The following is an 18,516-nucleotide window of genomic DNA, read 5'->3' as shown; positions in this document are numbered from 1 at the left end:
AACCAGATCGTACTGCCACATTCTCAGTCACAGATGCTGTGGGGGTTGTGGGGCAGGGGACACGGGGCAGAGTTTGCCTAGGGGACAAGGCTAGGGCCAGACCATCCTCGCCAGTTAGTGTCCACCCTAGAAAATGGCAGGGCAGCCAGAGAGTGGAGTATCAAGAACTGATTTTAATCAGTGGAGCCTGGGTTTCTATCAGGCAGGCCCCCAGGTTCCGGCTTACTGCACCCTTTGAGGGCACCACTGGTGCTGTCCCACGCAGGGCCACCCCTTGGGGAAGGCAGGTGACCCCCGACCCCAGTCGAGACAGAGCGGAGTGAGGCGGGTGAGGTGAGGCAGTGGGTGCAAGCGGCTGTTTATTAACTGTGATCTGGAGTGGAGGCGGGTCCCGCCAGCTGAGGCCCTAGCAAAGGCCCTGGCGCAGGCAGTGGGGTGGGAGGTGGGGGCAGAGCTCAAGCAGGGAGAGAGGAAGGAGTTAATTCTGCTCTCTGGGTGTCACAGCCAGCAGGCAAGGGAGTTGGGGGCCCACCTTGCTGCCCATGGGGCCTCCCTGGGCAGCCTTTGCATAGTGACCAGCCAACTGGCCTTGGACTGGCCGAGGATAGAGATGGGGAGAGGCCCAGCCACTGCCCCAGGGCTCCAGGAAGGGGAATGCAGAAGGCATCAGAGGGCCCTGGGGGTGAGCTGAAGCCCCATGGGCTGAACCAGGGGCAAGGCTGGTGAGGGGGCAGGGCTGAGCTGCAGAGCCCCCCCAGCAGTGGGCAGAGCTGGGGGTCAAGGTGGTCCTTGAGTCCAGAGAAAAGACGTGAGACAAAGTGAGAATGAGGTCACTGTAGAAAACCCCTCAGTCTGTGACAAAGGACATCAGATGCAAGGGTGGGAAGAGCGACGCACTTGCCACCCGCTCTGGGAAAAGGCAGGGACAGATGGGGCTGCATGGCCAGCCACACGGCCTCAGGACATCCGTGCCCCATCAGGGCTGAGGCCCCAGGCCAGAGTCCCCAAGCACCCAAGAAGCCCAGCCTGGATGCTGGGGTTGCTAAGTGAGGTACACGGGTTGATTCCCTGGATGGGCGGTCCGTTCTGCCCTCACAAGGTGCTGGTGGCCAGCCACCAGCCCCAGGGCCCAGTGGAGGGGCTAAGGGCATGGGAGGGACCCGACTAGCAGGTCAGTGTCCTTGGGCAGTAAAGTGGGGGCACGAGGTGACACAGGCCCTGAGGGCAGAGTGGGGCACCAAGTGGCATGGGCCCAGAGATAGAGGGGCAGGAGGTGACACAGGCCTGGGGGAGCAGAGAGGAGCACAAGGTGACATGGGGCCTTGAGAGTGGTTTGTGACATGAGCAACCCAGGCCCCCTAGGAAGGGGTCACCGTTAGACATAGGGTCCCTGGGCGGGGAGTGATGCAACACCTCCTGGGGAAGACTGGAGCTTCAGAAGACTCAGTGCTGGTCCTGCTCCGGCCCGGGGTGGGGGCCGCTGGAGGAAGAGGACAGAGCCAGCAGCAGGGCCTCCAGGAGCTCCGGAACACCAGTGCTCTCCGGGAACGGGCCGGTGGGGAGGTCCCGCCCGCCCCGCTGCCCTAGCTCTCGTCCAGGTGAAGGCTGATGAATTCCTGGATGCATCTGCGGTACTGGACCTCAGTGGGGCTGCTGCCGGTCAGAGGGCCCGGCTGGCCAGAGGGCGCCTCGGCCTCACGCATCTCCTCGGCCATGCGCGCCAGACGGAGCCTGGAGGAGGGCGGGCCTTGTGAAGAGCCTAGCCCGCCCCCAGCCCACCGCGTCCCAGACCTGAGGAGGGCGGGCCTTGTGAAGTGCTCCGCCCCGCCCACAGGGTCCCCCACCCACACCGCCCTCCTGCTCACAGCGTGACGATGTCGGCATTTGCTTCCTGCACAGCGATGCTCAATGGGTCCTGCTGAGCGTGGTCCAAGGCATGCTGGTCCGCCCCCCTCTTCAAGAACAGGCAGACCTGTCTGAGAGCGGAGCGGGCAAGTCAGGTCAGGCCTTGGGCAGGTACTGGTGGGCGGGCAACCCGGGCCCATGGGGCAGGGGGAAGTGAGGGTATGACCAGCCCACGACTCACCCAGTACGGCCAAGGAGCGTGGCGTGGTGGAGCGGAGCCCGGCCGTGGCTGTCTCTTTGGTTCACGTCCGCTCCGTTTTGCAGGAGAAATTCACAGACGATCAGGGAGCCCTGGGGAAGCCGGTGTGGGGAGGCGGTATGGTTCAGACGGAGCCAAGCCACGGAAACGGTTCCTTGCAGGCCCCCCACCTCTCACCACGCCCCGACGCCCCTTCAAGCGTGCGCACCAAGGGAGAGCCGTTGTGAAGACGCTGCATCTGTGTCCGGGCGCAGCCGGGCGCCTACTTACCCCCAGCACGGCCTGCACCAGCGGCGTCTTTCCCTCGTCCTCCGCGTCAGCCCAGTTGACCTCCGCCCCGTGCGCCAGCGCCGCCGCCAGGGCAGGAAGGTCGCGGGTGCGCGCCGCGCGGTGCGCCAGCAGCCCCGGATGCAGCTCGCGCACGTCTGCCAGGCCCCAGGTCTCCGCCTCTCCGTCCGCCTCGCCGCTGGACTCCTCCGACTCTGCACCCTCTGCGAGGACAGGGCGATCAGGGCCGGTAAGCCGGCCCGGAGCGGGGGAGGCGCAGGGCCGGGGATGGGGAGCCGCGCACTCACCCTCCTCAGCGACGCGGTCCACCACAGAGCCCACGCCGAAGGCCAGGACATCTGAGCTGCCGTCGGAGCTGCCCCCTAAGCCGCTGTCGCTGCTCAGACCTGCAAAGTCCACAGCCAGAGGGGGTCCTGAGAGGCCTGGGGGAAGGTTGGAGGGCCGCCCACCCTCCCGGGGATGCTCCCTGGAGCAGGATCAGTCCCCGCTAGGGGGCAGAGGAGAGCCCTGCCCAGGATGGGAGGAAAGGCGAGAAAATCAGGTGACAGCTCAACGGAGTCAAGGATTAAGCGCCCCCTAGGAGCACAGCCGTGGGTGTGATCCCCCCCTCGCTCAGGTGGGCCCTAGAAGGACGGACTGGCCGTAGCGCCGCCATAATGCAAGCTGGGAGGTATCCACCCAGACGCGGCTCCAGGCAGCAGTGAGCAGCACCCAAGAGCAGCCCTCACAGAAGAGCCCCGAGCTGAGGGACAGCGAGGCAGCGCCCTCTGCTGCCCGACGGCACCCGCTCACCCCAGCAGCCCTGCCAGTTCTTGGCCCCGGTCTATGCCTTCTGTCCACACTGCCCAGAAAGGCGGCCCAGACGCCCCCGGCCAGTGGGTGCTGTTAGACACTTTACAGGTAGGCCCCAGGAGGGGGCGGGGCGGGCCCCAACCTGCAGCATGTGCCCCCCACCCCCACTCCAGGAGGAGCTGGAGAAGATGCACACAACTGTCTTTCAGGAGCTGGTCTGGCACACAACTGTCCACAAACACACATGCATGTGCACACACCCATGTGTATACGCACATGTACACACTCACATGTATGTACCCATGTGCACAGTCATGCCACACACACACTTCTGTGTGCACACCACACGCGGGTCTCCCTGAGGGTCATGGCTCCAAGTCAGTGGCTGAGTTACCCCCAGCCCTTGGAGATACTGTCCCAGCCTTAGCCCTGCTTGGCCCCCAGACTCTCCCCATCCCTACACTAGTCCCTCCTGCAAGGAATGCACATCCCTCTGGTCCCTAGGTAAATGGCCACAGCTGTCCTGTACTTGTCCACCCTCTGAGCAAGCATGCCTGGTCCCTGCTCTGCTGCCCTGGCTGAGCTGGCGGGTGGGCAGCAGGGGACTTACTGCGTGGGCCGGCCGCGGCAGCCCCTGCATCGAAGTAGGAGAAAAGGGAGTCCAGTTCGTCTGGGCAGAAGAGCGAGTCCCTGCGGAACCTGGGCTCCACGGAGCCTGCAACAGGGCAGTAACCAGGCCAGGCTGGGAGGTGGGCAGAGCTTGGGGCTCTGCTCCTTCCTCCCCCAACCCCTGGCCTCCCTGAGGTCCATAGTCTGGAGGCTCACCCCCTGCCCAGGCCTGTGAGCTGGGGCACACCTGCCGGCCCCCTCCCACCTGAGCACAGGGCAGCCACAGAGGGCAGAACGGGCTCCATCCGGACTTTGCTGCGGCGGGGGGCAGGGGCTCTGGGGGAGCTGTGGTGACGCTGGCACTTCTGCACCCTCCAGCGCTGTGGGGCCTCCCGGGCTGGTGCCGAGGGCGGCCTCCGCACAAACTTCTTCTCCACATATTTGTCCTTGATCCAGGCCTCCTTGTCCTGTCTGGACCAGGACCAGACATGAGGCCGCACTTGTGGGTGGGGGGTCCCCAGGCCCTGCCTAGGCTACCCCACACCTCACCTGGGGCTGCTGGCTGTGGGCTTCCTGATGCCTGGCCCCTCACACTGGGCCTCGTAGATCCGGTTCACGGTGCTGTTTCCAAGCTCACACATCAGCTGGGAGGAGAGGGTGAGGCCAGCATCAGCCTAACCCACAGACCTCCCCTCAAGTGGGCAGACCCGGCTCCTGTCTCCCTCCCCTCACCAGCCACCTGGTGGCCTGCAATGGCCCCCACACACCTTCAGCAGCTCCGGTTCCCACGAGTCCAGGGTCAGGGACCGCACCTTGGAGCAATGGACGCCCAGGCTCCTGGATGATGACGGAGGAAGAGTCAGGGCGTGGCTCCGCCCCCACCCCCTCCGCACCGCCCAGGAGGCCCACCTGTGGATGCCTGAGCACTCGATGCAGAGCAGCACACCCAGGTTGATGCTGGCCCAGCGCGGGTCAGGCTGGCCGCAGTCACCACACTGGCTGTTGCCGGCCACGTTCTGCACCCGCTGCAGCACACTCTCACCCTTGACGCTGCGTTCCCGAGAGTCCGTGGCAGAGTCGATGCTGCTTGTGGACGGGGAGGCGGTGCGGTCCAGCCTCTGGGGACCGGGTGAGGGGTCACTCAGCCCTACGGGAGCTCCAACCCCAGTCTCCCCAGTGGGGGCCCCCTCTTCCTCCCCAGATACAGGGGCTGACACAGGCCAGGGTGCCTGAGGCATGAGCCTGCACCCCCATGTGGGCACACACACTCATGTGTGCATACAGAGAATGCTCATGTGTGCTGGTGTGTGGCCTGTGGGAGCTGTACACGCACGTGCAGGGAGGGCCCACCTCACTGTAGCAGCTGTCAGGGCTCTCCCGATAGGCGGAGGCAATGCTGGCTTGCACCGCCTGAACCCAGGCCTGCCTCAGTTTCTCTGAGTCGGCCTGCAGCATGCAGCTCCTGCAGGAAGGGGCCTGTCAGCCTGGGCAAGCAGGGGGTCTTGCCACATCATGCCCTGGGCAGGACCTGCTTACTTGGTGGGCGACACGACCTCAAAGCAGAACCTCCGCTCGACGTCCTCACAGGGCTTCACAGAACAGAGCCGGAGGTCGTCCACTACCACGGTCAGCACGTCCTGCAGGCATGACCGCCGTGGCCCTTGCGCTCAGCACCCAGCCCTGCCCCACCCTGACCACCCGTTCACTGCTCCACCCAGGACACAGATTGACTGGGGTTCAAGTGGTCTCTGTCCCTGGCCACTCAGGCTTTGTTGCCCATCCGTGTCCTCAGCCCCGTGATACCAACCCGCCCAACCGCCCACCCCTAGGCCAGGTGAGAAGGCCCAGGAGTCACTGCCCTGGGCCCAGTGCACCTTGAGCTTCTTCTGGTAGACCAGCTGGCTGTTCTGGATGGAGAACCAGCGCCTGGGTGGGGAATGGGCCAGGAGGGGTCAGGCCGGGCTGGGCACCTTCCCCCACCTATCTGCCCTGCAGTCCCCTGAGGAAGGGCCTCCCTTACCGGTTCCACGTCTTGAAGGCATTGCTGGCCCTCTTGAAGAGGTAGCCTTCCATCACTACCCCACTGGGTGCATCCACATCAAACTCCACCTTGGGCTCATCGTAGGAGAAGTCCTGGGTGCAGTCGGAGCCCAGCCCCCCATGAGCACCCACCCACTGCTGTGCAGACACGACTGCCCTCCCAGGCTCCCCCCAGCCAAGGTTGAGAGGGTGAGTCTTCATAGCCACTTCCTGACCCAAACCCCATAGGGGCCGATGCCTCCTGCCACAGCTGGGGCGGCTCCGGCCCCAGCCCCCAGCTCCTCCTGCTCAGCATAGACAGCAGGCTCTGGGTAGGATCAGGAAGGAAGCCGCCTCCCTTGTCCTCAGTCCCCCATTCATGTCGCCAGCTGGGCTGCTCCAGCCAGCCTGACAGAGCTCCATTCACACGGGCCAGGGAGACACTGAGCGTTGTCCTGTGTGTCCGGCAGTGGGAGAGGAGGCCCAGCCACCTGCTCCCCTGGCTGAGTGGGGGCGGGAAGGGACAGCTGCAGCTGCTCCCGAAGGGGAATCAGTCCCAGCTCAGCAGCCTCCGCTGGTGCTGGGCGCGCCCTGGGAGGTGCTCAGGGTCAGAGCACCGGGGCTGTGGAGGTGTCCTTGGTGCTGAAACGGGGCGGGGCAGACAGAAGCCCCAACCCACCTGTCCCCCCACCCCACCCCTGGGTGGGTGCCCACTCACCTGCAGCAGTGTCTGAGGGCGGGAGCGGGAGGAGCGGGAGCAGGGAGAGAGAGAGCCAGTCAGTGAAGCCCTGCCGCCACCTCTGGGGAACTAGCAGCTCCCACCAGCAGTCATCTCCGCCCAGGGCAGCGCCATGACAGCCGTCTGGCCAGGAGCAGAGAGGCCCCAGTAGGACCCTCCACCCAGCCCCAGCCCTAGCGCCTGTGGGCTGAGGGGGCTGGTCCTGGCCTCTAAGTGACCTCTCACTGTGCTGAGACCCTGAAGGATGAGGACTCCCACCTCTGACTGCTCTTCCAAGGAGGATCAGAATCAGCCTGAGCGTGGGCAGGCCTGGGGAGGGACGGGGAGTGTGTCTTTGTGGCAGTCTCCCAGGTCCACAACTTGGAGAGGGCTGAGGGGCCCTCCACAGGGAGGCCAAGGCTGCAGGGCCTTACCCGTTGTTGGATGGCGGCATGCTTGCGCTCCATCTCCCGCTTCTCCACTGCCGAGTCAATCACCAACTGGTCCAGCTGTGGGGAGGGGTACAGAGAGGGAAGTGGACCCCCTCCCCTGATGCTGGCCCTGGCTTCCCCTCCCCGCAGGCTCACCTCGGCCGCCAGCTTCTTCATGTAGGGGTCCAGCTGGTGCAGCAGGCTGTAGCCCTGCTGGAAGAAGCTGTACTGGGCATGCATGAAGGACAGCATCTAGGGGTGGAGGGGGGGTAGGGACACAGGTGAGGCCCGGCCGCCAGCCACGGTGCCCAGGGCCCCACCAGGTGCACCCAACCCCAGCACTCACGGAATCCAAAATCTCAAACTTCTTCTTAGCCTGGAGGACGTTGATCTGCCAAGGAAGGTGTGAACAGGTGAAGATATCAGGGCTGAGCCTGGACCTTGCTCGTGTCCACTCAGGGTACTTGTGGCTCCCTGAGACCACCAGCTCATCTGATGCTCCCTACACTGGTACCCATCCCTCCTCTCATGGTTTCTCCATGGACAAAGCCATGAACTCTACCCCCTGCTCCAAGCCCTCCTGCAGCCTCTAGCCCTAGCTTGTCCCAAGCACGGCCCCACCTCTGGGCCTTTGCCTGGGGCATTCCCTCCTCCAGGTCCCTCCCCAAGTATCCAAAGTTTTCTCAAGTCAGAGGGGCCCCTCCAGACACCAGGTCCCTGTCTGCAGTGACACACAAGGCCCAGCGACTCACCTGGAGCACATAGTCCAGCGCCAGGTGACGGAAACACTTTCGGGCGAGGATCAGGGCACCCGTAGCCTCCTCCACCTCGTGGGGCCGGTGCCTCGGGGCCTGGGCATTCCTCACCAGCGACAGCTCCATGTCCTCCCGAACTTTGTCAAACTGCTTCTTGGTCTCCTTGAACTTCCTCACGTCCCTGGAGGCCGGTGGGTACCAGGTCAGGGAGCTTGAGGAGGGGTGCACTGGGGTCTCCCCACTTCAAGAAAGGCCCTCTTTCTGCTCCCAGCCCCTCTGTGCTCCACAATCCCCTTCCCCACCTCCCTGTCCTGGCCTCCCACCCCCTACAGCCAGCACTCCCTGCCACCTCCTCTTCAGGTCCCTTCTCCAATCCAGGGCCCCCTTTCTCTTCACCACCTCACCCACAGGATTGGTCCAGCTTGGGGTGATCCCTAGCCTTAACCTGGACTCTGGACACTCCACTTGGGGGATCCCCAACTATACACAGAGCACTGAGCTGAGACCCCCGCTAAGTCCCTACCTCCTGCTCTATGACCCCGACCCTGACCCTTCCATGGTCCTGCCCTCACCCCTGCCTGAGCGCCCCCTTGCTGCCCTCTGTGGTTCTGCCCTCCAGCACTGTTTCCTCAGCCCAGTCTTGGCCTACACTGAGCCCCCCACACAGAGCCTGCAGGCCTTGTGTCAGGGCCCCAGACTCTCTCAGCTCAAACACCCCAGCATGGGTGTGGTCTCGCGCCCTCCTGGGTCCGAGAGAGGCCAGGCCTCCCTTGGGGCCACTCACTCTTTGACGAAGTTGTGGAGCTGCTGCCTCACAGACCTCTGGGCCTGGTCAAACAGGATCTGGGAGCATAGGAAAGTGGAGGTATCAGGGACCTGCCCCCACATGACCCCAGAGGCCAGGCCCCTATCCCCTCAGGTAAGAACCAGAGAATGCCCTGTCCAGCCCCACTTAGGCCCCAGCTGGTCACCCTCACAGAGCCAGCCTCGCAGGATCCAAGGGACCAGGTGCAGCCCCCAGGCCTGGGTCAGCGCCCAGAGGCAACAGCTGTGACCACCTGCCCACCTCCCCTACTTGGCTCTCAGACTCGAGGCCCAAGCTGTCCCCCTCTCATGGCCCAGACAGAGCAGGCACACCCAGGGTCCCTAGTGACAGCCAGTGCCCCAGCCTGGGGAGGAGCCACCTTGAGGATGACCAGCCCTGCAGTTGGAAGGGTCCGGCTGTGGCTGAAGCTCCTGAGTGATCTGGCCTGGGGGCAGGGTGAAATGGTTGTGGGGGGCTGGAGGGGCCTCCCCCAAAGTGCTAACTGGACCTAGAATCAGATCCGATCAACATGGGGAGAGGGCTGGGCCCTAACCAGAAGCAGACAGACACACAGACAGACTGCTGAGGCCGGACGAGCTGTCCAGCACTGGTTTATTTCTGAACTTCCCCTGTGGGGGAGGGGCCCCTTGTTTAGTCTGGGGCTCTGGTTTCCAGGCCACGGTCTGACCACCCACATGGGCCTCATTCTATTCTGTGTCCATGCAGGGGGCCCCTGAGGGGCTCAAGGTCATTCAGACCCATCCTGGGAAGCAGTGGGGTCAGCCTGGCCAATGACCCTTGTCTGATGGCCCTGGATAACCCTCTAAGGCGCCTATGCCAAGCCCCCACCACCCTCAGCCCCAGATGGGCAGGTTCCAGGCACCTCCTTGCTGGCTATCCGGCCCTCACCTGGGACATCGGGGTAGAGTTTCAGCAATGTGGGCGCCCCCTAGACTGCAGAAGCAGAAACGTGGCCTCCCCCACAGCCCGCCCCTGCCAGCTCAGCTCTCCCAGAGCCAGCCCAGAGCCTTCCAGGCTGGGTGGGGCCTGCAGGAACCCCGAGGGGTGGCTGCCTGGGAAGGAATGACAGTGATGATAAGGAAGCGCAGTGCCCCCCGACTTCCCCCATCAGGGCTCACCATGTGGTAGGTGACCATCTCCTGCAGGCTGTCTCCAAACCTCTGCAGACATTCCTGGGGGTGGGTGGGGGAGACCCTTACTTAAATGGGACTGCCATGCCCCCAGTGTCAGCACCTCCCACCCACTAGCCACAGAGTGGCCCCTGTGGCCCAGCACAAACGCCCACCTGCTCCCAGGGCAGGGGCACCCTCGAGGGGCTGCCTGCCTGTGCCTGCCCCTGCCTAGAGGTCAGAGGTCACCTGCTCCTCACCGATATAACAGTGTCGCCCTGGCAATGCTGGGACAGGTCACGGATGCCACTCACGAAGAGTCTGTTGGTGGTGACGTAGGCCTTGCCTGCCTCGATCATGCTGCTACATAACTTCACCAGCTGCAGACAGGAGAAGACGGATGGGGGACACTCACGCCACCTGTGGGCCCAGCCCTCACCACCACCAAGGCCAGACCACACAGGCTGGGACCCTGCCAGGCAGCCGGAATTCAGCTCACGGCCTATCAGTGCCCAGGACACAGCTGGGCAACCCTAGGCAGAGAAGGAAGGCCACTGCCTGCCACCTGTCCTCCTAAGCCCACCTGGTGCTGGGGCAACAGCTTGGCACTGACCAGGCCTTGGCTCTAGTGTGGGAGGTAGGAGCAAGAGAGGGAAGCCAGGAGCAGGGACCCCAGGACTGGGGTGGGCATGTGGTCCTGGCCAAGGAACAGCAGGATCAGCCAGCAGGGGCTCATGGATGCCACCCCTCCTCCCCTCCTGCCTGTGCCCTGGGCCCCTAACCCAGCCACTCAGAGGCACAGCCCCCAGCAGCTGCCCCTGCCTCCCCCAAGATGCCCCTCCTTGTCTTGGCAAGAGGAAACCACACAGACACAGGTGTGTGTGTGGCAGGTATGACGGCCAGTGACAGCCAGGCCCACGTGCTATGCATAAACACACACTTGTACTCGTATTGGTGGCCGCGAGTGAGCTGGACCGAGCCCTCTGTGTACCCCCAGGCCCTTCCCTCACCTTGTCCAGTTTGGCCTCGATCTCAACCACGTCCGTTTCCACCTCATCGATAGTTGCCCTGCGACGGGTACAGGGTGGCTGGAGACCCGCCTGCAGCGAGCCTCCCCCACCGACTTAGCTGGTCTTCATCTCCCCAGGCACCTCCCCAAAGGGGTCTGCAGTGGGAAGGGGCTGCTCTGTCGATAGCCACTGGCTCCCACAGGCCCACCTTCCTCCACGCCCCTTGGACAGACTAAGACATGGAGACTGGTGTGGGGGCACGGAAGAGGGAGGAGGAGAAGAGGCAGGACTGGGACCGTGACTCCACGGCTGCAGAGCCTCCAGGGCCCACCACCATCCCAGGCAGATAGAGCCCTAATCGGCTGTGATGCCCCCAAATGGGGTCTGTGGACAGGGGAGGGGGTGGTCCCTAGCACAGAGGGAGGGGCCAGGGCCCTGTGGAGGGGGACATGCAGGGCCTCGCTGGTCACCGCCCCTCAGCCCAGCCTATACACCTCTCCAAGGCTCAGAGTTGACCCCACACCCCATCTGGACTCCCCAACCCTTAACTTCAGCTGTAGCCCACTCTGGCCTGGGGCTGGCGGACCCTGGGGCAGACCTGTGTCAGCAGAGCCTGCAAACCTGGGGCTGCTCCCTGGCACAGTGAGACACCCAGCAGAGGCATGCCCCTACCTCCCGACTATTCCCCCAACCTCAAATACGAAGTTGGCCCTGTCTGCCTGGAGGGAGCAGTGGGTCAGACCTTGGAGAAGCCCACTCCCGCTCGGGTGGCCTGATAATGGGGCTGCCTTGGGGAGGAAAGAGTTAACGATGACATCACCAGAGAAGCCAGTGGACAGAGAATCCCGGAAGGCAAGGCGAGAGGCAGATGGATCAGGCACGTGACTCCCCCCACCCCCCGCCCCCAATGCTCTGGGAACAGGAAACAGGGAAAGAGGGCCAGGATCCCAGGCCCCCCCCCCCCCCCCAACCCACTCAGCTGGTGAGCTGGGCCCATCTGGCTTCCTGGGGACAAGGGACAACGTGGAATGGAGCTCGGGCCAGGGGCTGGAGGCAGCCTCCAGGGCCAGGGCCAGAGCAGAGGAGGCTGTCCAGGTCTAGTGGCCCCTCGCTGCCCCGTAACTGGTAGAAGAGGGCCATGTTCCAGGGTTTCCCAGGCTTGGGGGAGAGGGACTTAGTCCTCATTTGGGGGGCAGCTCAGTACTCCCTCAATTAGGAGCCGTGGGGAGGGGTGCCAGGCTGCCTCGTCAGGGCCCTTGGAAGATCCCCTGCCCTCCTCTGCTCTAAGCAGCCCTCATCCCTGCCCCAGGGCTGAGGGCTCTCTGAACTCCATAGCAGGAAGGGGTCAGAGGGGACGTCTGCTTGGACCAGTGTTGGCCCACGCCCAGCAGGATGCCCAGCCTGAGACTACAGGATCCTTACCATCACTGTAGCCTCTCCCCTCCCCTCAATCCCAGGGCCCAGGGCATGGAAGGACCACCAGCCCAGGAGAGGACACTGCAGAGCAGAGACACAGCCCCTGGAGCCCCAGTCACCCCAACTGCCCTGAGCAGCTGCATGGAGGGCCATCACCCCTGAACCAGGAGGGCGGGGAGGGGGCAGTTGGTCTCCAGAGAGCTGGTGCGGGGTGCATGGTAACAATGTGCTCATGGGGGTGAGGTGGGCACTCAGCAGAGAGCCCATCCTGGGGGCCCCATGCCCCTCATCTCTCTCCCCCCACCTCCATGGACCAAGGCCTCCTCTCCTGCCATCCCTCCAGGATTTCCTCAGCAGCTTGGATGGTGGGTAGGAGGGTGAGGCCAGCTTCCCCACCAGAGCCATGACTCAGCGCCTGAAGCCCCACCCAGGGGAGGGGGCACCATGAACAAGGGGTGGGCGGTGCCCCGGTGAGTCTGAGAGAGCCTGAAGCCCTCTAGCCACAGGCACCCAGGGCTCTGGGGCTCTGCCCAGGCCACAAGCATACAGACAAGGTCCCTCTTCCCCCAGGGCTGGGGTCACTTGGCCCTATATCCTGACCACATTCTCCCACCCAGTTCTACCCTAACCCTGGCCCCCAAGCTGGCCTCCAGGAAGTCCAGGTTACATCCTCAGCAGCACCTGAGGGCACACAGACAAGGGAACCCCCAAAAGGCCTCAAAACCTGGTTAAAGCTCAGCCCAACCCCGAAACCCACACAGTACAGCTTCTGTGGCCCGAGGTCAGGGGCATCTCCCTGGCCCCCACCTTGGAGTCTTAGCTAGGTACTTTCAAAGAAAACCTGGCAAAGCCCAGGCATCAACTGCATCCACTGCCCCACTGTGGGTGCCCCCAGCCCGGGATCATAGGTACCTGAATTGCTCACATTCCCCCCCCTCAAATATCAGGAACGTAAGATGGGAGAGCAGAGGTGACCATTAGCCCTCTGCTCAGGGCCGGGGGCCACTCTCTGGTCCAGCCTCTACCCCTCATCCAGTCTTCCCTGGCCTTCATTGCTGACTCCCTGTGAAGTCGTTGGGCAAGGGGCTAGCTCCAGGGACTGAGAGGTGAGAGCATCGATGCTGAGGCCCACCAGGCACTGCACACAGGCCCTCTTGCTAACACACCCCAAAGCCCCAGCACACACACATACACATGCACACAACCCAGTGCAAGTGTGCCAAGGCCTGACAGGCACATGGGCCATCAAACATGTATGCACGCAGAAGCACAACACACACACAGAAGTGTGTACTCATGGATTTGCTGCATAAACATGTACCCTGTGCTGGGATACACAGGAACAAACTAACATGCGCTTAGTGTCTAAACTCATCCTTGCATGATAAACACCCACTCTGTATCTAGCAGCAGTCCAGGGGTGCAGCTCACCCACACATTCATGTCCAAGGGCTGGCACCTCAAGGGAGGCACAGAGGGGCAGAATTCACATCCTCAGCAGCACCCAAGCACAAGCATGAGCACCTGACACACAGGAGGTGCCCCGTTAGAGCAGATGCGTGCACACCATGAACATGTCCACACAGATAAGCCAGCCTGCACTCTAAAGAAGGACTAAAAGCACAAACCCATGGCTGGGCACAGCCCAGAATCTCCACCAGTCTCTCGAATCCAGTCTGGTCAGGTAGACCCCACCCTGCCAGGCATCTAGGCCACCCTGCCAAGCAGCTGCCCAAGCCCTAACTGTGGCTCCAGCTGCCCGCCCCCTTGACTACTCTGGGCACAGGAACCAAGACAGATTCCTGATGCAGCCACCAGACGCACCCAGACGACCCTAGCCAGAGTCGGGCTGCAGGGCCCGGCAAGATCTCAGCTCTGTGCAGGTGGCCGGCAGAAGGTCTAGACACAAAGCGGACGGACACTCCCACGGAGAGGTGGCAGCGCCGGAGGCCGCCCCGCCCCACTCGCGCACCCTTCGCGCGCGGCGACCAGCGCAAGGGGCATCTTTTGTTCCGGACTCTAGGGCCGGGGTTGCTGCGGGCTTTGTCCAAGGCGAGTCCTCCTGCTCTGGCCTCCAGCCCCGGCGCCGGGTACAAAGGCGGGACCGGCTCCCCCTCCCGTGCCCCATCCCCCGGCGGTCCCGGGTGCCCCGAGGGGCTGCGAACCCCCGGATCACAAAGGGCCGCGTCGCGCCCCGGGGGCGCACCTGAAGCGCGGCGAGTCCTTGATGCACTCCTCGAACTCCACCGTCATGGCTGCGGCGAAGCGCGGCGCTCACTGGCACAAGGACCACGGCGGCCCGAGCGGCATCCCCGGCCGGCCTGCCCGCCCGCCCGCCCGCCCGCGCCGCGATCGGCGCCCGCCCGCCCCGGAACGAGGCCGCTGCGCCACCGCCCCGCCCCGCCTGTCACCGCCGGGGAGCGTCGCCAAAGTCCTCCGTCCGCGCGCGCCGCCCGCTGTCACCGCCGGGGAGCGTCGCCAAACGCTCCGACGTCCCGCCCCCTTCGTCCGGGCAGCGGGTCGGAAGAGTGGATGGGGCCAGTAGCAGTCTCAGGAGTTGCTGGGCCGCGTGCGCTCCAGCGATTCGGCCTTAGGCAACCTGGGGGATTGGCAACATGCGCTCATCCGGACCGCGGCGGGAGGACTGGGCGGGTGCTAGTGGGGTGGGCGCGGGAGCTCGCGTGTCTGCGTGAAGCTGCGGCGGCGTTTCCCCTGGGTGGGCACTTTGCATCCGCTCCCTAAGTCTAGTCCCGCCTCTGCTCCCCCGCCCCGGGCAGCCTTGCTAGGCTGCCTGGGCGGGGCGAGAGCTCAGGCGCAAGCGCCAGAGCGGCCAGGGGGCGTAGACAGACTGGGTGCGCGCGCGCGTAACCCCACGTGCGGTCCCAATCTACCTGGCTCTCCGCCTGTCCCGCTCAGCTCTTGCGGCTCCACCTCGTCCAGTCTGGCTATGGGCGCGGGCTCGGTGCGGGCGCGCTACCTCGTGTACTTCCAGTATTTGGGAACGGACTTTAAGTACGTCCTCTGAGCCTCCTACCCGTGTCCGCGACCCCCTCGTGGAGCCCGGCCCCGCGGGGAGCACCCAAGCTCGAGCCGGAAAGCAGCAGAGGACAGGCGCCCGAGGGGATGGCGGAGGCTGAGTTTAGGGTCCTCACCTCCGGCCTCGGGCCCCGGCCGCCAGGGCTGGAACGGCCGCCTCTGATCACAGTGGGTGGAGCGGGCGGGGCCCCGGGCGAAGCAGCCTCCGCGCTCTAACTTTCACCTTCCCTGCCCGCAGCGGGGTCGCGGCCGTCCGGGGCGTCCAGCGCGCCGTCGGAGTCCAGAACTACCTGGAGGTGAGATCCAGGCCCGTGCCCAGAAGGGAGGAGGGCGACCCCGGGGAGAGGCAGATGGGAGCCCGGCCCATCTGTATCTTACACACCCCTAGGAGGCCGCAGAGCGGCTGAACTCGGTGGTGCCGGTAAAGTTCACCATTTCCAGCCGCACGGATGCTGGGGTCCACGCCCTAAGTAACGCGGCGCACCTGGACATCCAGCGCCGCTCAGATCTGCCACCCTTCTCCCCTGAGGTCCTGACGGAAGCCCTCAACACCCACCTGAAGCACCCTGCGATCAGGTAAACACTGCTCTCCTGGGATCGTACACTATGGCAGAGGCGGGAGGTGAGGACAGAACTCCTTGGGGGTGATGGGGGAGATGCCAAGGTGTCACACCGCTGTGGCAGGGGGTCATTCCTGGTCTTGCTCCCACAGGGTGCTACAGGCCTTCCGTGTACCCAGCCACTTCCATGCCCGCCATGCAGCCATATCCAGGACCTACCTATACCGCCTAGCTACCGGCTGCCCTAGGCCTGACAGGGTGCCTGTATTTGAACGAAACCGGTGCTGGGCGCTTCAAGCAGAGTGAGTGGTTTGAGTGAGCGGTTTGAGTGAGCAGGGGCTTGCCAGGCCTGCCTGGCCAGCCATTCACTCCTGACCACTCATTTGGCTCCCTGCAGCTGCTTGGATGTGGCTGCCATGCAGGAAGCTGCCCAGCACCTCCTGGGGACACATGACTTCAGTGCCTTCCAGTCGGCTGGCAGCCCAGCCTCCAGCCCGGTGCGCACTTTGCGCCGGGCCTCTGTGTCCCCCGACCCCGCCAGCCCCTTTGTCCTCCCCGAGGAAAGCAGGTGAGAAGAGTAGCCCGCACTCTGGTCTGGAGGCTGCAAAGGCTAGATTTAGCTTCAGCACCTTCCCTAGTGCTGCACTTGGGGCTCCCTGGGTACCCACCCATCCAGCTTCTGGGGAGAAGAGGGTGCCTGTCAGCCATGGTGTGGGCCTTCTGGACCCATGAGCCTCGGTCCAGAAGGCAGAGCACACTGCCTGCCCTGCCCAGAGCTCACCAACTCGTGGACGAATCCTGGTGGTCAAGGACAAGGTTCTCCTTTCGGAGAAACACCAGGCCAGTGGTTCAGGTCTAGGCTGACAAGGGTTGTTTCTACTGCCCTCCACCTCACCCCATCCCCACTGTCCTAGGGCCTCCAACCATCCAGCAGCTACTGGATTCCAGAGCCTTCCCAGTTAGGCCCAGCCTCCAGCTCCTGCTGAAGAGCCCAGGGCTGCCTTCCAGTTGCCTCTGAACTCACATCAGGACCTCAGCCCCAACAGCTCTGCAGTCACCTCACAAGCACTAGTCATCTGGCTTTAGTCTCCCTTTCACTGGGCTCAGTTATAGTAAAGGGGGCGTGGGGGGGACGGCATTTGAACCCCAGGGTGGGAAGCCATAGGTCACACTGTGAGGCATCCATGTTCCCAGGCGGTTGCAGTTCTGGAGCCTGGAGTTTGAGAGCCAGTCCTTCCTGTACAAACAGGTGGGCTCCGTCCGGGGGTCTTCCCTGGGGGTGGGGCCTGGGGCTTGAGCAGCTGCAGCAGTGTTTGCTTTGGGTCACAGGTGCGGAGAATGACTGCTGTACTTGTAGCCGTGGGGCTGGGGGCTTTGATGCCTGCTCAGGTGAAAGCCATTCTGGAGAGCCAGGACCCCCTGGGGAAACACCAGAGCCGTGTGGCCCCTGCCCATGGCTTGTTCCTGAAGTCAGTGCTCTACGAAGGCCTTGGTAAGAGAAAGTGACCTGAGGAGGTCCCTGCTACCCTGACTGGCTGACCCTGCCCAAGGCTGAGCCTTCACCAGGAGAAGGGTGCTTAGTGGCAGTGCCATACCCCAGGAAAGTCCAAAGGCAGGTAGCCTGGAGTGGGTGCCACAGCCCCTCAGTCAAGCCCCGTCCTGACCTGGCCCTGGGTTGGGGCAGGGGGCGGGGAAGCTGAGAGGATCCAGACGGCAGCACTGGGTGGAGGGACTTGAACTCTGGGGCAAAGGCAGGGGCTCTGCAGTTCCATGGAAGGCTCTCGCCTGGCCCCTGCAGAAACCTTCTTGCCCCCAGGATGACCTGGGGTCTGTCCATAGGTCCTACCTCCATGCAGCTTCCTCGCATGCCCTCAGAGACCCAGTATAGAAGTCACAGGTAACCCTCTGCTGCTCCGCTGCTTGACCCTGCCCTACACCATGCAACGACCACAGCAAGCCTGTACCTGCCACAAGTCCCCACCTCCCTGGGCGCTTGCCCAGGTGGGCTGCCACCGAGGAGTGGTGCAGGAGACAGGCGGAAGCATCAGAAAGGGAGAAGCCCAGACAGCCTGTGGTGGTTTTTATTGGAGATCAACACCCCAAGAACCCCCACCCATCTCCTGGGAGGCCAGGAGTAGAAATAAAAGGTGAAAAGCCTCCCAGATCCGTTTCTTTGGCCAAAAGCAGCCACTTGAGCAGGTACGTGGCCCTGTGTTCTCTACACAGATGAGCGGTAGGAGCTACACCCAAGGACATGGGGAAGACGGGGGCACAGACGGTCCTGGAGCAAAAGCCAGGTCCCTCTACTGTCCACGGGGCTTCAGCTGGCCTGGGGCAGGCCCTTCTTGAGCAGAGATGTAAGGTAGCTTCCTAGCTCCTCGTCCTGCAGCCACAGGCAAGAAGGGCTGTTTTTCTGTCCCCCTGACCCGCCTGCCCCAGGTGATAGGGAGACCCAACCAGTCCTGCCCTCACCTGGTAGGTCCAGGAGACCAGTAGCACCTTGGTGCCTGGGTCCTCGGAGTGGGCAGCGGCCTGGACTAAGATGGACTCCACGGTCACGGAGCCGTCAGGAAGGTGCTGCACGCAGTGATCCTTGAGGACACTGCAGGGAGTCCCAGTGAGGCCCAGCCTGGCGCCCCTACATGCGCCCTGCACCCATGGGGAAGGGCGGCCAGGGCGCCTACCTCTTCAGGTGGCTGTACACACGCATGGCCATCTCCTGCTCCTTGCGCGTGTCGTGCAGGTGTACACGGCAGGTGAAGCGCAGCTGGTGCTCGGCCAGGCCCAACTCCTTGAGGGCCTGCTCTGAGGACACGAGCCGGAAGTTCTATGGGGCAAGAGTG

General features: G+C 63.8%; 3 protein-coding genes across 7 annotated transcripts in view; 1 reads left to right on the top strand and 2 right to left on the bottom strand.

Annotated features, from left to right (window-relative positions):
* Positions 1-334: 334 nt before the first annotated feature.
* Positions 335-14,799, bottom strand: ACAP3 (ArfGAP with coiled-coil, ankyrin repeat and PH domains 3). Its single transcript, XM_069545955.1, has 24 exons — positions 14,284-14,799; positions 10,662-10,719; positions 9,912-10,031; positions 9,661-9,714; positions 8,501-8,559; positions 7,714-7,897; positions 7,308-7,352; positions 7,118-7,213; positions 6,965-7,039; positions 6,531-6,542; positions 5,814-5,926; positions 5,668-5,719; positions 5,330-5,430; positions 5,144-5,255; positions 4,703-4,911; positions 4,561-4,630; positions 4,343-4,437; positions 4,059-4,264; positions 3,795-3,899; positions 2,680-2,778; positions 2,375-2,595; positions 2,087-2,196; positions 1,866-1,976; positions 335-1,731 (listed from the first exon to the last, which is right to left on the bottom strand). The coding sequence occupies exons 1-24, from the start codon at positions 14,328-14,330 to the stop codon at positions 1,584-1,586; spliced, it is 2,502 nt and encodes an 833-aa protein (XP_069402056.1). The 5' UTR covers positions 14,331-14,799; the 3' UTR covers positions 335-1,583.
* PUSL1 (pseudouridine synthase like 1) lies at positions 14,579-17,830 on the top strand. Of its 4 annotated transcripts, none has more exons than XM_069546022.1 (8): positions 14,579-15,089; positions 15,352-15,409; positions 15,502-15,689; positions 15,826-15,975; positions 16,071-16,241; positions 16,868-16,922; positions 17,003-17,165; positions 17,490-17,830. In XM_069546022.1, the coding sequence occupies exons 1-8, from the start codon at positions 15,025-15,027 to the stop codon at positions 17,492-17,494; spliced, it is 855 nt and encodes a 284-aa protein (XP_069402123.1). In that variant the 5' UTR covers positions 14,579-15,024; the 3' UTR covers positions 17,495-17,830. The 4 variants fall into 4 exon arrangements, with proteins under 4 accessions (XP_069402123.1, XP_069402121.1, XP_069402124.1 ...); XM_069546020.1 differs by having other exon boundaries at positions 14,886-15,089; positions 17,513-17,830; XM_069546023.1 differs by lacking the exon at positions 17,003-17,165 and having other exon boundaries at positions 14,886-15,089.
* Positions 17,737-18,516, bottom strand: part of INTS11 (integrator complex subunit 11) — a 10,368-nt gene continuing 9,588 nt past the window's right edge. For both annotated transcript variants that reach the window (XM_069546001.1, XM_069545999.1), the window contains exons 15-17: positions 18,358-18,500; positions 18,146-18,275; positions 17,737-18,056 (exon numbers count right to left, since the gene is read on the bottom strand). In XM_069546001.1, coding sequence (XP_069402102.1) covers positions 17,994-18,056; positions 18,146-18,275; positions 18,358-18,500 — 336 coding nt within the window. In that variant the 3' untranslated portion in view covers positions 17,737-17,993. The remainder of the gene's footprint in view (positions 18,057-18,145; positions 18,276-18,357; positions 18,501-18,516) is intronic.

Source organism: Ovis canadensis, chromosome 12, assembly GCF_042477335.2.
Source record: "Ovis canadensis isolate MfBH-ARS-UI-01 breed Bighorn chromosome 12, ARS-UI_OviCan_v2, whole genome shotgun sequence".
NCBI classification, from domain to species: domain Eukaryota; kingdom Metazoa; phylum Chordata; class Mammalia; order Artiodactyla; family Bovidae; genus Ovis; species Ovis canadensis.
The sequence above is the reverse complement of the archived record's forward strand: the minus strand, read 5'-3'. Positions and strand labels throughout refer to the sequence as shown.